Genomic DNA, 14,686 nt, shown 5'->3' on the forward strand with positions numbered 1-14,686 from the left:
TTGGCAGGTGATTGACAGGTGATCAGTGGGTTATTACAGGGAAGGACAGATGTAATTAATGCACTGGCGAATTGATAAGGGGGGGGGTCTGAGGGCAATCTGAGCGTGTGGACGGGTGATTGGGTGCCCGCAAGGGGCAGATTAGGGTCTGATCTGATAGGTAAAATTGACAGGTGGTGATAGGGGGTGATTGATGGGTAATTAGTGGGTGTTTAGAGGAGAGAATAGATGTAAACAATGGATTTGGGAGGTGATCTGATGTCGGATCTGCGGGCGATCTATTGGTGTGGGTGGGTGATCAGATTGCCCGCAAGGGGCAGGTTAGGGTCTGATTGATGGGTGGCAGTGACAGGGGGTGATTGACAGGTGATCAGGGGGGATAGATGCATACAGTACATGGTGGGGGTCTGGGGGGGGGGTCTGGGGAGATTCTGAGGGGTGGGGGGGTGATCAGGAGGGAGCAGGGGGCAGGGGGGGGGGGGATAAAAAAAATATAGTTGACAGATAGTGACAGGGAGTGATTGATGGGTGATTAGGGGGGTGATTGGGTGCAAACAGGGGTCTGGGGGGGTGGGCAGGGGGGGGTCTGATGGGTGCTGTGGGCGATCTGGGGCAGGGGGGGGGCAGGGGCAAACGCAGGATTTTTAAGGGGGGGGGGGGGTCCTGAAAGGTCCAGAAGCACGTATGTCCCCGAGTGCTTCCGAATACAGGTGGCTCCATACTGCCCATGCACAAAAGTGCGCTGGCGTGTTACGGAGCTGCCTATCTTTGGATACTTCCAAAGATAGGCAGCTCCGTAACACGCCAGCGCACTTTTGGGACACGAGTGTTTCTGAGGGCTTCTGGTAGCAGCAAATGTGAACGGGGTACAGCGCTGGGACAACTCCCCAAGAGAGGAACGGGAGATAGACTTAGTTTGGACAATTCAGTGGAATATGCTACATAGTGTCACATAGCGCAAGCGATACCCATATGATGCAGGGATATATGCATCTGCGGAAGATGTCGGCGCTACATAAATACTAAATAATAATATTTTGCCTCACCAGGATTGCACTTTTATTTAGCTTTCCTGTAAGACAAGAACACACAGTCAGCTCTAGGGGAAGAGGGAAACAAAGGTGAATGAAGGAGGCTGGTGCACACCAAGAGTGCTTCTGAGCGTTTTTCAAATCAACAGTGATTTGAAAAGCGCTTTGCTAATGTTACCCTATGTGGGTGTTCCCACAGCAGCGTTGTGATTTTTTCAAAATCGCAGGTATACTGCATGTAGCATGTTTTTGAGCAATTCATTCAAAAATCGCTCTGAAAATCACTTCACAAAATCACACTCACAAATTGCTAGCGATTGCTATTGTCATTTTGGCGTGAACTAGCCCAGAGAGAGGAGTGGAGAAATTGAGAATAGCCTGAGATGGAGCAGAGAACTTATCTGTATTGAAGTCCCACATCACACAGGCTACTTGCCTGTAATCGGACTCCTGTCCCTGTCAGTCTCTCACACAAGTCAGAAAGAAGCCCTCCTGGAGTCTAGGGACTGTCAAAAACTTTTCAGCTTGTTATCCACACCTTATCCACACATGCAGTCATTATAACAATGGGGAGAGACCAGACAGATGTTTGCCCACAGACCCTGAGTCCAGGCAAGCTCTGCATCATGCTGTGCATATTTACCAGCTTGCCTGCACTCTAATTTCATCATGTCTGACACTTCTGTGCTGTGGAGAGTCCAGGACTCCATAATCAACATTCTCTCACTGCAGGCTGCATCTTCTTGTGAGGGTTGTGAGGGAAGCTGGGCTGCCTCTCTCATTCTATTAGCTGGAGGGAAGCACCAGAAGTAAGAAGGGAGGGAGAATGAGGCTGTTTATATTATGCGGGCTTCCCTGGCTGAATACACAGCTCAGTGCAGGGGGGAGGTTCCAGACACCCGGAATAGCCCCCTGAGTTCGCCAGTGGGGGGGGGGGGGAGAAATCAGTGTGCTTGGTGCAGACTAGGGTGGCTGCAGCCTGCCCTGGTGGTCCCTCGGACACTGGGACCACCAGGGCAGGAGGCAGCCTGTATAATACACTGTGTAAACATTACAAAGTGTATTATACACTTTGTATGCGGCGATCGTCGGGTTAACATCCCGCCGGCGCTTCCGTATGGCCGGCGGGATGTTGCGGCGGGTGAGCGGCGCCAGGCGGAGGATCGCGTCACGGATGACGCGATCGCTCCGCCCATGCCCCTACAAGGACCGCCGCCATTTGTCTATACGGCGGTCCTTGCGGGGTGCACTTCCCGGCCGCCAATTGTATATACGGCGGTCGGGAAGTGGTTAAAATGGCCGCCATGGTCACCAACCATCTTGAAAAGTTCCCCCCCCCCCTCACATATACTAATGTGCCAAAAACAGGAAGTTAGTATCACCAACCATTCCCATTTTATTAAGGTGTATCCATATAAATGGCCCACCCTATATAAATCAGTTCTCAGGTGTGCAGAGCAATGTGCAAGGTGACACATGAAACATCAGGCATACGTAATAGGTCTGTCAAGATACAACTAACTCAAAACCAAAGCACTGTTAAAGTCAACATATTCAGAAATTATCTTAGCAGTCCCTATGCCCTATATTACAATATTCCATTATGTGATATTAGTAAGCAGTCCAATTAGTATTATTCTAAATCTGCATCACTTCTTAGATAGAAACTCTACTCACTCCTCGTCTGCTTGTGACTTTAGGAAAAAAACAAACCAACACATATAGTATACGCTGCCTCAATTGAAGTTTAACTTCCTGTACTGGAAATAATATGACACTCATATCTTTGCTACTAATGTTCTATTTCTTAGCTGTACTACACATACAATTCATTATCTCATAAGTTTATTTTCACTTCAGCTTCCCTTTAAGTACTGTTTTCCAAAATTAACATATTGAAAAGTACAAAAGCTTCTGCAGGACATGACTGAGAAAAGTGTAAATTATACCATAACACTAACCTCAATACCAGAGGCCATTACAGTACAAGTACTTACCAAACGGCATTTTACTCTTTTTGGAAGTGTCTCCTCCAGTGTAAAGATTTCATTGCGTTTCACCATCAACTGAGATGCATCATCAAATTCCACCTGAATTAGGAAAATTTGGAAAAAAATGTAATTAAATCTAATTAGAGTTCATAATCTGTTGTATAAAGCCTTACTTATCAAGGTTAAAATAACACCACATATCTCTCAGTAGATAGCTAGTTGGGCATTTAGCAGGCCATCAGCTCCGAAGTGTGCATGTGGCTTTGAACAGGCCAATTTTTTTCTACAAAGTATTGTATTGTATTGTATGTAAGACTGGATCATACTCAGAATGGGAACCTGTTAGCTGTGGGGTTCCGTTTAATTAATAATTTAGTAGACGGAACACAGATTAATGTAGCCATCATCGCAGATGATACAAAATTATGCTGGATTATCAACACTAGGCAGGATAGTTACATACTACAAAAGGATCCTGGCAACATGGCCATATTGGCAGGCATATGGCAGTTGAACTTGACGGTTTATAAATGTAAAGTTATCCACTATAGATTTAAAATAAACAATGCTAGTGTAGATAAAACACATTTTATTTTCCCATTTGTCCTAGTTATCCCAACATTTAAGTGATGTCCCTAGTGGCACTAGTGCAATGTATGGGGATATAAAGTATTTGGAAATAAAGGTCTATGGTTTTCTATGTTGTGTTTTTTTGTTTTCTCATTTTAACGTAGCAATAATTGCAAGCCCTTATTTGCAGTAATAATAGTAATATACCCATCATAGCTTACATATTTAAGTTTCAACAAACTTTTATTAGGCACTGAGTGCCAAAATTGCATAAACAGAAAAACATAGTGGTGATGTACAGGAAGTCTGTGTTTGCCCAACATGGGCCACAGACATTTAAAGGTACATGAATTATAGCTTACATATTTAAATAGCGGAACCCCTAAGATAACAATTTATGTATTCTATTTTAAATTCTGTCACTTTTTTTTTAACATACTTTTTAATTAGGTACAGAATAAATGAATATAACATTTTTTTCCACAAAGTATTTTAGCGCGATACCTTGTATGCATAGCTCCAGAACAACAGAACAACAGAAAAATGAACAACAGAAAAATGAAACAAATGTCAGCATTATGGAAAGCGAACAACCAGGGCTATTCACAAGTGGGTGTTTTGTAGGCTACCGACTCGTATAGCGAGGAGAACGCCAGCGCATACCACTAAGGCTGCATCTGAAATGACCACCAGCTCAGTGTGTAGCACCTATATAGACTTTCTACACACTTCGCATTCAATTCAGATGCAAATCGTATGCAAATCTGCTACTACTTAAAGAGACTCCGTAACAAAAATTGCATCCTGTTTTTTATCATCCTACAAGTTCCAAAAGCTATTCTAATGTGTTCTGGCTTAATGCAGCACGTTCTACTAATACCATCTCTGTAATAAATCAACTTATCTCTCTCTTGTCAGACTTGTCAGCCTGTGTCTGGAAGCCTGCCAAGTTCTTCAGTGTTGTGGTTCTGTGATGCATCTCCCCCCTCCTGGCCCCTCTCTGCACACTGCTGTGTGTTATTTAGATTAGTGCAGCTTCTCTCTGCTCTATTATCTTTTACAAGCTGGATAAATCCTCCTCTGAGCTGGCTGGGCTTTCACATACTGAGGAATTACATACAGGCAGAGCTGTCTGCACTCTGCAGGAAGAAACAGCCTGATACTTCAGTGGAAGATAGCTGCAGGGGGAAAGAAACACAAATGATCTCTTGAGATTCAAAAGGAAGGGTGTATACAGCCTGCTTGTGTATGGATGTATTTTCTATGTGTGGACATACTGTACATCAACCTACTTCCTGTTTTGGTGGCCATTTTGTTTGTTTATAAACAAACTTTTTAAAACTGTTTTTAACCACTTTTAATGCAGCGAGGAGCGGCAAAATTGTGACAGAGGGTAATAGGAGATGTCCCCTAACGCACTGGTATGTTTACTTTTGTGCGATTTTAACAATACAGATTCTCTTTAACATGCAAACAGGAAACTCAGCAGGAGGGGCTGGGAGCAGCTAACCTGACAGTTACATAGTTACAAAGTTAAAGAAAGGTGGGGGGGAAAGGCAGTGCATCCCTAAACACATGCTGCAATTGAATGGTTAATCGCACAGGCATACACCGCCTCTGCCAGACTGAAAAATGCATGCCCTGCATCCAAGACAAGTGCTAACATTTATTAAACTAGGAGGTACTTTAGCTTCCAATATGGTTTGCATGCAAAGTATAATATACTAGACACTTGCGCCACGGTGAGGCAGACCTAACCTAAATTTAAAACCTCGGGAGCAGCTAAGCAGAAAAAAATGTGTAACTTACATTTGGTAGAACAGTGAGGAGAACGCCAGCGCATACCACTAAGGCTGCATCTGAAATGACCATCAGCTCAGTGTGTAGCACCTATATAGACTTTCTACACACTTCGCATTCAATTCAGATGCAAATCATATGCAAATCTGCTACTACTTATCATGCAAACAAGAAACTCAGGAGGAGGGGCTGGGAGCAGTTAACCTGACAATTACATAGTTACAAAGTTATTTTGCATTTTTCAGTCTGGCAGAGGCGGTGTATGCCTGTGCGATTAACCATTCAATTGCCCGCTGATGTCACCAGGAGCATACTGCGCAGGCTCAGTATGGTCTGTGTTTGCGCAGTACACTCCTGGTGACATCAGCGGGAGCGAGGACACGGCAACGCAGGCGCAGTGGTTTTCAGACTTTAAAGTCAGAAATTCCAGAAGTGAACTGGAGGCGGGGCCGGAGCATCGGTGAGTGGCTGCGCCAACACAGGATGTCTGCGGGGGACCATTAGAAGCCCCGGGTAAGTTCAGCTCATTTTCCCCCGACCCCCCTACAGTATCCCTTTAACTTTGTAACTATGTAACTGTCAGGTTAGCTGCTCTCAGCCCCTCCTCCTGAGTTTCCTGTTTGCATGATAAGTAGTAGCAGATTTGCATATGATTTGCATCTGAATTGAATGCGAAGTGTGTAGAAAGTCTATATAGGTGCTACACACTGAGCTGGTGGTCATTTCAGATGCAGCCTTAGTGGTATGCGCTGGCGTTCTCCTCGCTGTTCTACCAAATGTAAGTTACACATTTTTTTCTGCTTAGCTGCTCCCGAGGCTTTAAATTTAGGTTAGGTCACTTGCCCGGAGGTCTGCCTCACCGTGGCGCAAGTGTCTAGTATAATATAATTTGCATGCAAACCATATTGGAAGCTAAAGTACCTCCTAGTTTAATAAATGTTAGCACTTGTCTTGGATGCAGGGCATGCATTTTTCAGTCTGGCAGAGGCAGTGTATGCCTGTGCGATTAACCATTCAATTGCAGCATGTGTTTAGGGATGCGCAGCCTTTCCCCCCCACCTTTCCTTACTGACTCGTATAGTTTTGCTGAAACTTTCCCAAGTTTGATTATCATTTTAAAAATGGCATTTTTGAACGATGGATTGCGTTTGTCTCTACCTATTTTTGAATAGTAAAGTAAATAAGTTTGGAGTGGAACGCTCAGTGGCAGGGTCCTCTGCGTAGCACTGAAACAACTGTCAGCATATATTGTTTTACACATGCTTTGAAGAAGAAAGTAAGGCCCGGTCCACACTGGCACAGAGAGAAAACTGATCCATGTAAAAAATGATTCATGAAACAGATCAGTTTTTTTTTTTCTCCAAAAAAGTTTTTATTGAATAAGCATAATAAACAACTGAAGAACAGAATTAGCATATGAAGACTTGAACTCCGCGAAATTGAGAAAATTATTTCACAGTATATTCATCGATGAACAATAGAGTACTGTAAATCTTTTTCCTAGTAAAAACAGAAGTATAGTATTTTCAGAATCCTGACTAAGACCTCGTTCATATTACACGCGTTGCCGTCCATATTTCAGCAACACATGCGGGAGGCAGACATAGACTGCACTGTCTGATGTTCACACTGCATGCATTGGGGACCAGTGCGGTCTGCGAACGCATGCTGCATGCATTTTGTCCCCAAATGCATGGCTGAATCAGCCACGCTACGCATACGCAAACAGATGGCGCGCGACCTTACGCTTTGCGTTCCGATCGCACAGCCATCTCCCTTTGATAATGTGAACGAGGCCTTAGGCAAAGAGGGTAATCCCACTGCTGTAAATGACTGTAATAGGCAACACATAACATATCAGTGCCCAAAGTATGTCTGAAATTCCCCATGTTGCTAAAAAGGAAAATGAGAGACGTCATAGACGGCAGTCCTGAAGAAGACCAATTCCAGGAAAATTTAAAATGTCGGTGGAAGTGAACCACTTAAGAAATGAAGAATTGACTGAAAAAACACAGGGCAGAGGGCAGATGGGATAAGAGCCAGATCAAGGAGAGGTGGGATAGACAGGGAAAGAAAAGATGGGATGGTGAAGAAGGAAAGGGATGCAGCAGGAAAAAAAGGTACCGTACATTTCCTAATCCAGCTATCCAGAACTTAAAAGACGCTGATAAACAGTACTTTGGAAGTCTGTCCAGTAGGCCTAGGTAAACACATAATTTTCAATTTTATCCAGTTTGGTAAGTCTCAAATCTTCCATTTCCTGAATGAAATCAATATGGGTTATCCGGTTTTTAAGCTTAGGGCAGTGAGGGATATTTCCAGTACCATGGTATAAGAGTTCTGGCAGCATTAATAAGGTGTATCATGAGATAACTTTTATAAGATTTTTAGTAAAAGGGAGTTGGAGTGAAGGAGCTACTATTCAATTTTATTTGTAACACTATTTTTTTATTGTTTATAAAGTAAAAATAGCATAACATTACAAAGGTCCTGCGAACACGAATATATCCATAATATAATTGACAACTTCCCAAAGGAATAGCATCTGGTTGATTATGAATTGGTGTCTAGAATAAGCATGGAAATACAAAGGACTAGAGGACATGATCTGCGCACGGAGGAAAAACGTTTTAGCCATTTATTTAGGAAAGGGTTCTTTACAGTAAGAGTGATTAAGATGTGGAATGCATTGCCACAGGAAGTCGTTATGGCAAACTCTATACCTGTATTTAAAGGGGGCTTAGATGCTTTCCTTGCGTTGAAAGACATCCATGGCTACAATTACTAGGTAATGCCTAATGATGTTGATCCAGGGATTTTATCTGATTGCCATCTAGAGTCGGGAAGGAATTTTTCCCTTTTGGGGCTAATTGGACCATGGCCTTGTAAGGGTTTTTTCGCCTTCCTCTGGATCAACAAGGATATGTGAGGGAGCAGGCTGGAGTTGTACTTTGTACTGGTTGAACTCGATGGACGTATGTCTTTTTTCAACCAAAATAACTATGTAACTATGTAAAAGAGAGAGAAATGTACATTATCTTCAGTCTGTTATAACAGGCTCTGACAATATCCCTAATCTCAAGAGGGTAGTCCATACCATGAAAACCCAAATATCTTAAACATTCTACATCTTTTTTAAGATTACAATTTTCCTAGCAATCAACAAAAAATAACAAAATTCCCAGAGTGTAATAGGGATTATGATATATAATCTTGCAGAAACTATGTGGGGTAGGTCATTAGGTGGATAATTAGGTTTCATGGGAAGTTGTAGAAACACAGTAGGGGAATTTGTGTAGCAACATTGAAGAGTTAGAAGAGTAGAGACCATAGGTCTTAGAAAATGAAGAAGGATAGTGAGTCACAGCGATCAGGTACTTTTGCACAAACCGTCGAGGATCAGTAGTAGATAGGGATGAAAAGGGTCTTAAAGTTTAAAAAAGATATATATATATATATATATATATATATATATATATATATATATATAGGGGAGGACTAGACCTTTACTGGGTTAGTTCAAGCTCCTCCGGATACATTCCAAGATTCTAGAACTAAAGTTAGTTTATTTTTTTAGGAGGAAGACATGGATGTCAAGGAGGTAAGTTATCTGGGGAAAACTGTGTCCATGGGTCCCATGTCTTATGGAATTTAGCCTCTGAGTCTCTGAGGGAAGCCATTAGCTGCTCCATAGATTTGGTCCAGTTCACTTTGATTTTGATATCGTGGAGTGTAGGTGGGGCAATCATTTTCTATGCAGACGTAATAGCTAGTCTGGTGGCAGTCAAGATGTGAGAGATCAACCGCATAGTACAATTAGCTGTTCAAGGGATAGATTTACCCAGCAACATAGTAAGTGGTTCCAGAGGAGCCATGATTCCTGTGATTTGTAAAATCAAGTTTTAAACTTCCTTCCATAGAGGTGAGATCAAGGGGCAATACCAGAGGATATGTTCCAGGGTACCCTTATAGCCACAGGCCCTCCAACAAATATCAGAGGCCCCAGGATAGACCTTAGCTAGAACTTCTGGGGTCAGATACCAGCGGAACAGAATCTTATAAATGTTCTCTTTGATTTGAGTACACATAGAAGTATGCCAGGCATTTTCCCAAATATCTGTCCAATCCTCTATACTGATGGTTGTAGAGAGAGCCAGTTCCCACTTCCTCATGTATGAGTGTGAGGATGTGAACTCCCTGGATTTACTTTGGAGAATGACATATATTTGGGAAATAAGACCCTTCTGATGTCCTCCATGAAGACACAAACGTTCAAAAGAGGTAGGGGAGGGTAGTGGTGTAGCTTGGCGTGTGTAATGCTGCAAAAAGTGTATGACTTGATTATAGTCCATGGTTATCTGGGGGGTGAAAATGAATTTTTTTCTTCCAGTATAGACCCAGAGATAATCTTTCCTGTGGCAAAGTCTGTCCAAATGCCTATATTGAAGTAACCATAATTGAACCCCCTGACCATAAAAGCTTTAGATAGTCCTGGGGGAAGAAAAGATTGCCCGGGATAGGAAGTAGGGGGGGGGGGGGGCGGACTTCTGGAAAGGCCACAAAGGCCATGGCCTAGGGCCAAATCAGAAGGATAAAAGGGCGGCAGGACCTTAGAGAGATAAGAGGCTGCATGTCAAAATAAATAATTTCTCCTGCTCTGAAGCCGCCCCGTCTTTGCTGCACACACAGTCAGAATTCCAGAGCTCAGTGTATTTTCCTTACTTCTTGGTATGCGATGAGACCTGAATATCTCCTGAACATACAAGCTTTAGTTTAATGCCAGGGGTGTAGGGAAACATGGATCGCCATGTGCTTGCTGGGTTGACTCTGGTTGTAGACACATTTTCTGATCCAGGAAGGTAAACATTTTAACAAATTATTTCCACTTTACAACTCAAGCTGGGCTAAACAATGTATTGCTGGACTCTGTTAATGACTTGAGCCATTCCTTCTCCTCTCTCCCCCTGGATTGTAAATCTTAAAGTGAACCGAACATCATTTTTAACACCCAGTGCAGCTCTATAGCAAATTAAAAATGCATTCTAAAAATGTGGTTTATTATTAAAAAAATCCTTTCATTTTACCTCAACTTTTTACATTTAAGGGTTAAAATACACACTTCTTGTGTCCCTGAAAGGACCTGTGGATGAAGAGCAACAGATGATGGAAGGCAGATAAGAAATCACCTCATTAGACCTAATTGACCACAAACAAACCCTGAGCCTTCCCCATTGTACTTCAAACAGAAAACCTAAGACGCACTTGAAGAATTTCACACCTAGCTTTGATAAGACAGCGTAAAAGCAGCAGGGGTTTTGAACTCCTGAAACATGGCAGCCCTTTCAGCTATTTAAAGCCAGGAGATGCTTAGATCACTTTAAACAGAAAGATAAGGGTTTTTTTTCCTTAGAGAGATTTATGGCAGCCCCTTCTAAGCTAAATCTTAACCCCTTTCTGGCTCATTTTAAAGTCATCAGTACTGCAGATGTATGAGACAGACAACTCCTCTGATTATAAGTGCAAGTGTTCTGTTGTATACTTTTGTATTGTTACATTCTGTTTTGTATACCAAAAGTAATAACCTATACTAAAAATTAAAAATATATATTTGTACTGTGTTGGCAAACAGTAAAAAAAAAATCTGTGAAAGAATCAGTACAATAAATAATATAAAATAAATGCAACAAGTCTGATTACAGAAGAGCAGAGAGGGAGATGAACTGCTCTGCTACTTCATGGCTGGTACACACCATGCAATTTCCCATGAGATAGACCGGTCGAATCAATTATTTCTGACAGGTCCAATCTGATTTCTGATCATTTTTCTAATCGACTTTGTATAAGTGATCGATTCAACACATCTATCTGGTGCATACCAGGCATTAGGGACTCACTGCTCTGACAGGAAAAAAAATCATTCATCATTTGTCAGAGAGAAAACATTCATACATATACACGAGTCACTAAAACAGGCATTTCCTCCTGCAAGCAAGTGATCGCTAGTCAGGGTGTTGGACAGAATGATAGTGTGTGCGTGCGCGCTTGTGTGTGTGTGCGTGTGTGTGTGTGTGTGTGTGTGTGTGTGGGGGGGGGGGGGGGGTTGGTGGTACCGGGCCTAGGGCACTGGCAAGTCCAAATCCGGCCCTGGGGGGGGGGGGGGGATGGAGAGGAGCGCAGTTTTGCTTGGGATACAACTGATCTCCAGAGTCTGAGGGTGAATTAAATAGTTGGGAGGAGATTTGCCTGAGAGAGCTTAGGAGGTGTATCTGACAAAATGAGAGAGGCTGAAGACATTGGTAAATCACTAGTAGCTTCAATCAGGCCCCATTTGGAAAACACCCTGAAGTTGGACCACTCCGTCAGCTGTCTGAGGTGAGAAGCTTTATAATAAAGCTTTAAATTAGGGAGTCCCAGACTACCTTGTTCTCTTAAGGAGGAGAGGACCGTTTTAGCTACTCTTGGTCTTTTATGATTCCATACAAACTTCACAAATTCAGATCGTAGTCTAGCCAGCTGAGTCGGGGGGACCCGAACAGGGAGGGTTTCAAATAAGTAAAGTAAGCGGGGTAACATATTCATTTTCAACGCATATATTCTCCCGACCCATGAGATTTTGTATGCAGTCCATTTGTGGAGATCTTGGAGGATCTTTTGAATTAGTGATGGGAAATTATGTTTGTAGATGGTAGAGTATGAGGGTGTCAAGTTGATTCCCAGGTATTTTAGCGTTTGGGTTTTCCACCGGTAGGGATAGGATGATTTTAGTGACCCTAGGAGTTAGGGGGATATTTTAATTGGGAGGGCTTCAGTTTTACCCTGGTTAAGTTTGAATCCAGAGAGGAGTTCATATTTAGTTATTATAGAATGAAGGGCAGGTAAAGAAATCAGAGGATTAGTTATAGAGAGTAGTATGTAATCTGCGAAAAGCGATATTTTATATTCATAGCTGCCTTGTTGCTGCTGACGCTAGAGGTTCAATGATGATGGCGAATAGAAGGGGTGATAAGGGGCACCCTTGCCTGGTACCATTGTGTATCTTAAAGGGGTGTGGTAGATTAGAAGGTAATTTAACTGTCGAGGAGGGGGAAGAATACAGAAATTGAAGCAATGTGATAAAGGGGCCCTCAAAGCCTTGATGGCTTAGGACTCTAAAAATAAAAGGCCAAGAGAGTCTATCGAAGGCCTTCTCTGCATCCAAACTAAAAAGCAGAGAAGGCCTATCTTTACTCATAATAGAGATCAGGTCTATGGCCTTTCTGGTATTGTCACCAGCCTGTCGTCCTAAAATGAAACCTACTTGATAGTTATTGATCAGTGAGGGTAGGATAGAGTTAAGGCGATTAGAAAAGGTCTTAGTAATTATTTTTAGGTCTGAGTTCAGAAGCGAGATGGGTCTGTAACTCTGGGGAAGTTGAGGGTCTTTGCCCTTCCTTAGGGATTACTGTTAGTAGGGAATTCAGCATAGAGTGGGGGGGTCTCACCTTTCATGATTTTATTGGCTAGTGTACAAAGATGGGGTAACAAAATGTCTTTAAATGTTTTATAATATGAGTAAGGGAGTCCATCTGGACCAGGGGATTTAGAGGAAGGAAAATGTTTAAGAACTTCTACCAGTTCTGCGAGTGTGATGGGAGAGTTAAGCAGTTTACAATAAGTTTCTGTGAGGTAAACTGAGAGATGATAAGAAAGTATCTACTTTGGTGAGATAAGTTGGGTCGTTAGATTGGTCAGGAAGGTTATATAGTCTTTCGTAATAATTAGAAACAATTTGAGAGATCTTTTGAGGGTCATATTGAGTGGTACCATCTGTGTCTTTCATTGAGTATATTACTTGTTGGGAACTTTTAGGGTTCAGTTTACGGGCTAAGATGGAGTGGGGTTTGTTGCCCCGTTCAAAGAAAAGCTGTCTGGACCATCTAAGGCTGTTTTCTAGCTGGGTGGTCTGAAGGGAGCGGATTTCCTGTTTAAAGAGAGTCTGAAGCGAGAATAAATCTCGCTTCAGACCTCATAGATAGCAGGGGCATGTGTGCCCCTGCTAAACCGCCGCTATCCCGCGGCTTAACGGGGGTCCCTTCACTCCCAAATCCCCTCCGTAAAGCGGGGGAGAGCTTCCGCATTGGGGCAGGGCTAACCGCCTCAGCCCTGCCCCATGCGCGTCTGTCAGCCGCGTATCTCCGCCTCTCCCCCGCCCCTCTCAGTCATCCTTCACTGAGAGGGGCGGGGGAGAGGCGGCGATGCGCGTCTGATAGACGTGACTGGAGGCTAAGATGGAGTAGTGTTTGTTGCCCCGTTCAAAGAAAAGCTGTCTGGACCATCTAAGGCTTTTTTCTAGCTGAGTGGTCTGAAGGGAGCGGATTTCCTGTTTAAAGAGAGTCTGAAGCGAGAATAAATCTCGCTTCAGACCTCATAGATAGCAGGGGCATGTGTGCCCCTGCTAAACCGCCGCTATCCCGCGGCTTAACGGGGGTCCCTTCACTCCCAAATCCCCTCCGTAAAGCGGGGGAGAGCTTCCGCATTGGGGCAGGGCTAACCGCCTCAGCCCTGCCCCATGCGCGTCTGTCAGCCGCGTATCTCCGCCTCTCCCCCGCCCCTCTCAGTCATCCTTCACTGAGAGGGGCGGGGGAGAGGCGGCGATGCGCGTCTGATAGACGTGACTGGAGGCAGGGCTGCAGCCGTTAGCCCTGCCTCCAGGAAGGGAAGATTTACGACCAAGACTACGACCAAGTCTTGCGGGGGTGGGTTTGGGGTGAAGGGATCCCCGTTTAGCGGCGCGATAGCGGCGGTTTAGCAGGGGCACGCATGCCCCTGCTAAGTATGAGCTCTGAAGCGAGATTTATTCTCGCTTCAGAGTCTCTTTAAGTTGTTGCATGTTGTGGAAGTGGTCCTGCGTAGGGTTAGTTTTATATTGCATCTGAGCTTGAGAAAGAGCAGCCTGGAGGGATAATATTTTTTGAGTTTGTGAATTTTTTCGTCTTGAACCTTCCGCTATAAAGTGACCCCTAATAAAAGCCTTATGGGCTTCCCATAAAACACCATATGAGAAGACCGAGTCTGTATTAAGGAGAAAGAATGACTGCAATTCTTCAGTAAGTTTAGGTAGCAGGGTCTTATCACGAAGCAGTGTTTCATTCAGTCTCCAATGCATAGGCTTATGTGATGTACAAAGCCAGTTAAGGCTCAAACTGACGCTGGTGATCTGACCACGCCGTCGGTTGGATTTCTGATTGTATAAGTGAGGGGAGTAAATTGGAGCTTGAGAAAAAATAGTCTAAGGGGGAGCGGGAAGCATTTGGT

At 43.5% G+C, this 14,686-nt stretch overlaps 1 protein-coding gene across 1 annotated transcript in view; it reads right to left on the minus strand.

Moving 5' to 3' along the window:
• Positions 1-14,686, minus strand: part of KDM4B (lysine demethylase 4B) — a 731,006-nt gene that overhangs the window by 101,318 nt on the left and 615,002 nt on the right. The window contains exon 20 of the mRNA XM_068233805.1: positions 3,029-3,121. Within this exon, the coding sequence (XP_068089906.1) occupies positions 3,029-3,121 (93 nt within the window). The remainder of the gene's footprint in view (positions 1-3,028; positions 3,122-14,686) is intronic.

This window comes from Hyperolius riggenbachi, chromosome 1, assembly GCF_040937935.1.
Source record: "Hyperolius riggenbachi isolate aHypRig1 chromosome 1, aHypRig1.pri, whole genome shotgun sequence".
Classification (NCBI taxonomy): Eukaryota; Metazoa; Chordata; class Amphibia; order Anura; family Hyperoliidae; genus Hyperolius; species Hyperolius riggenbachi.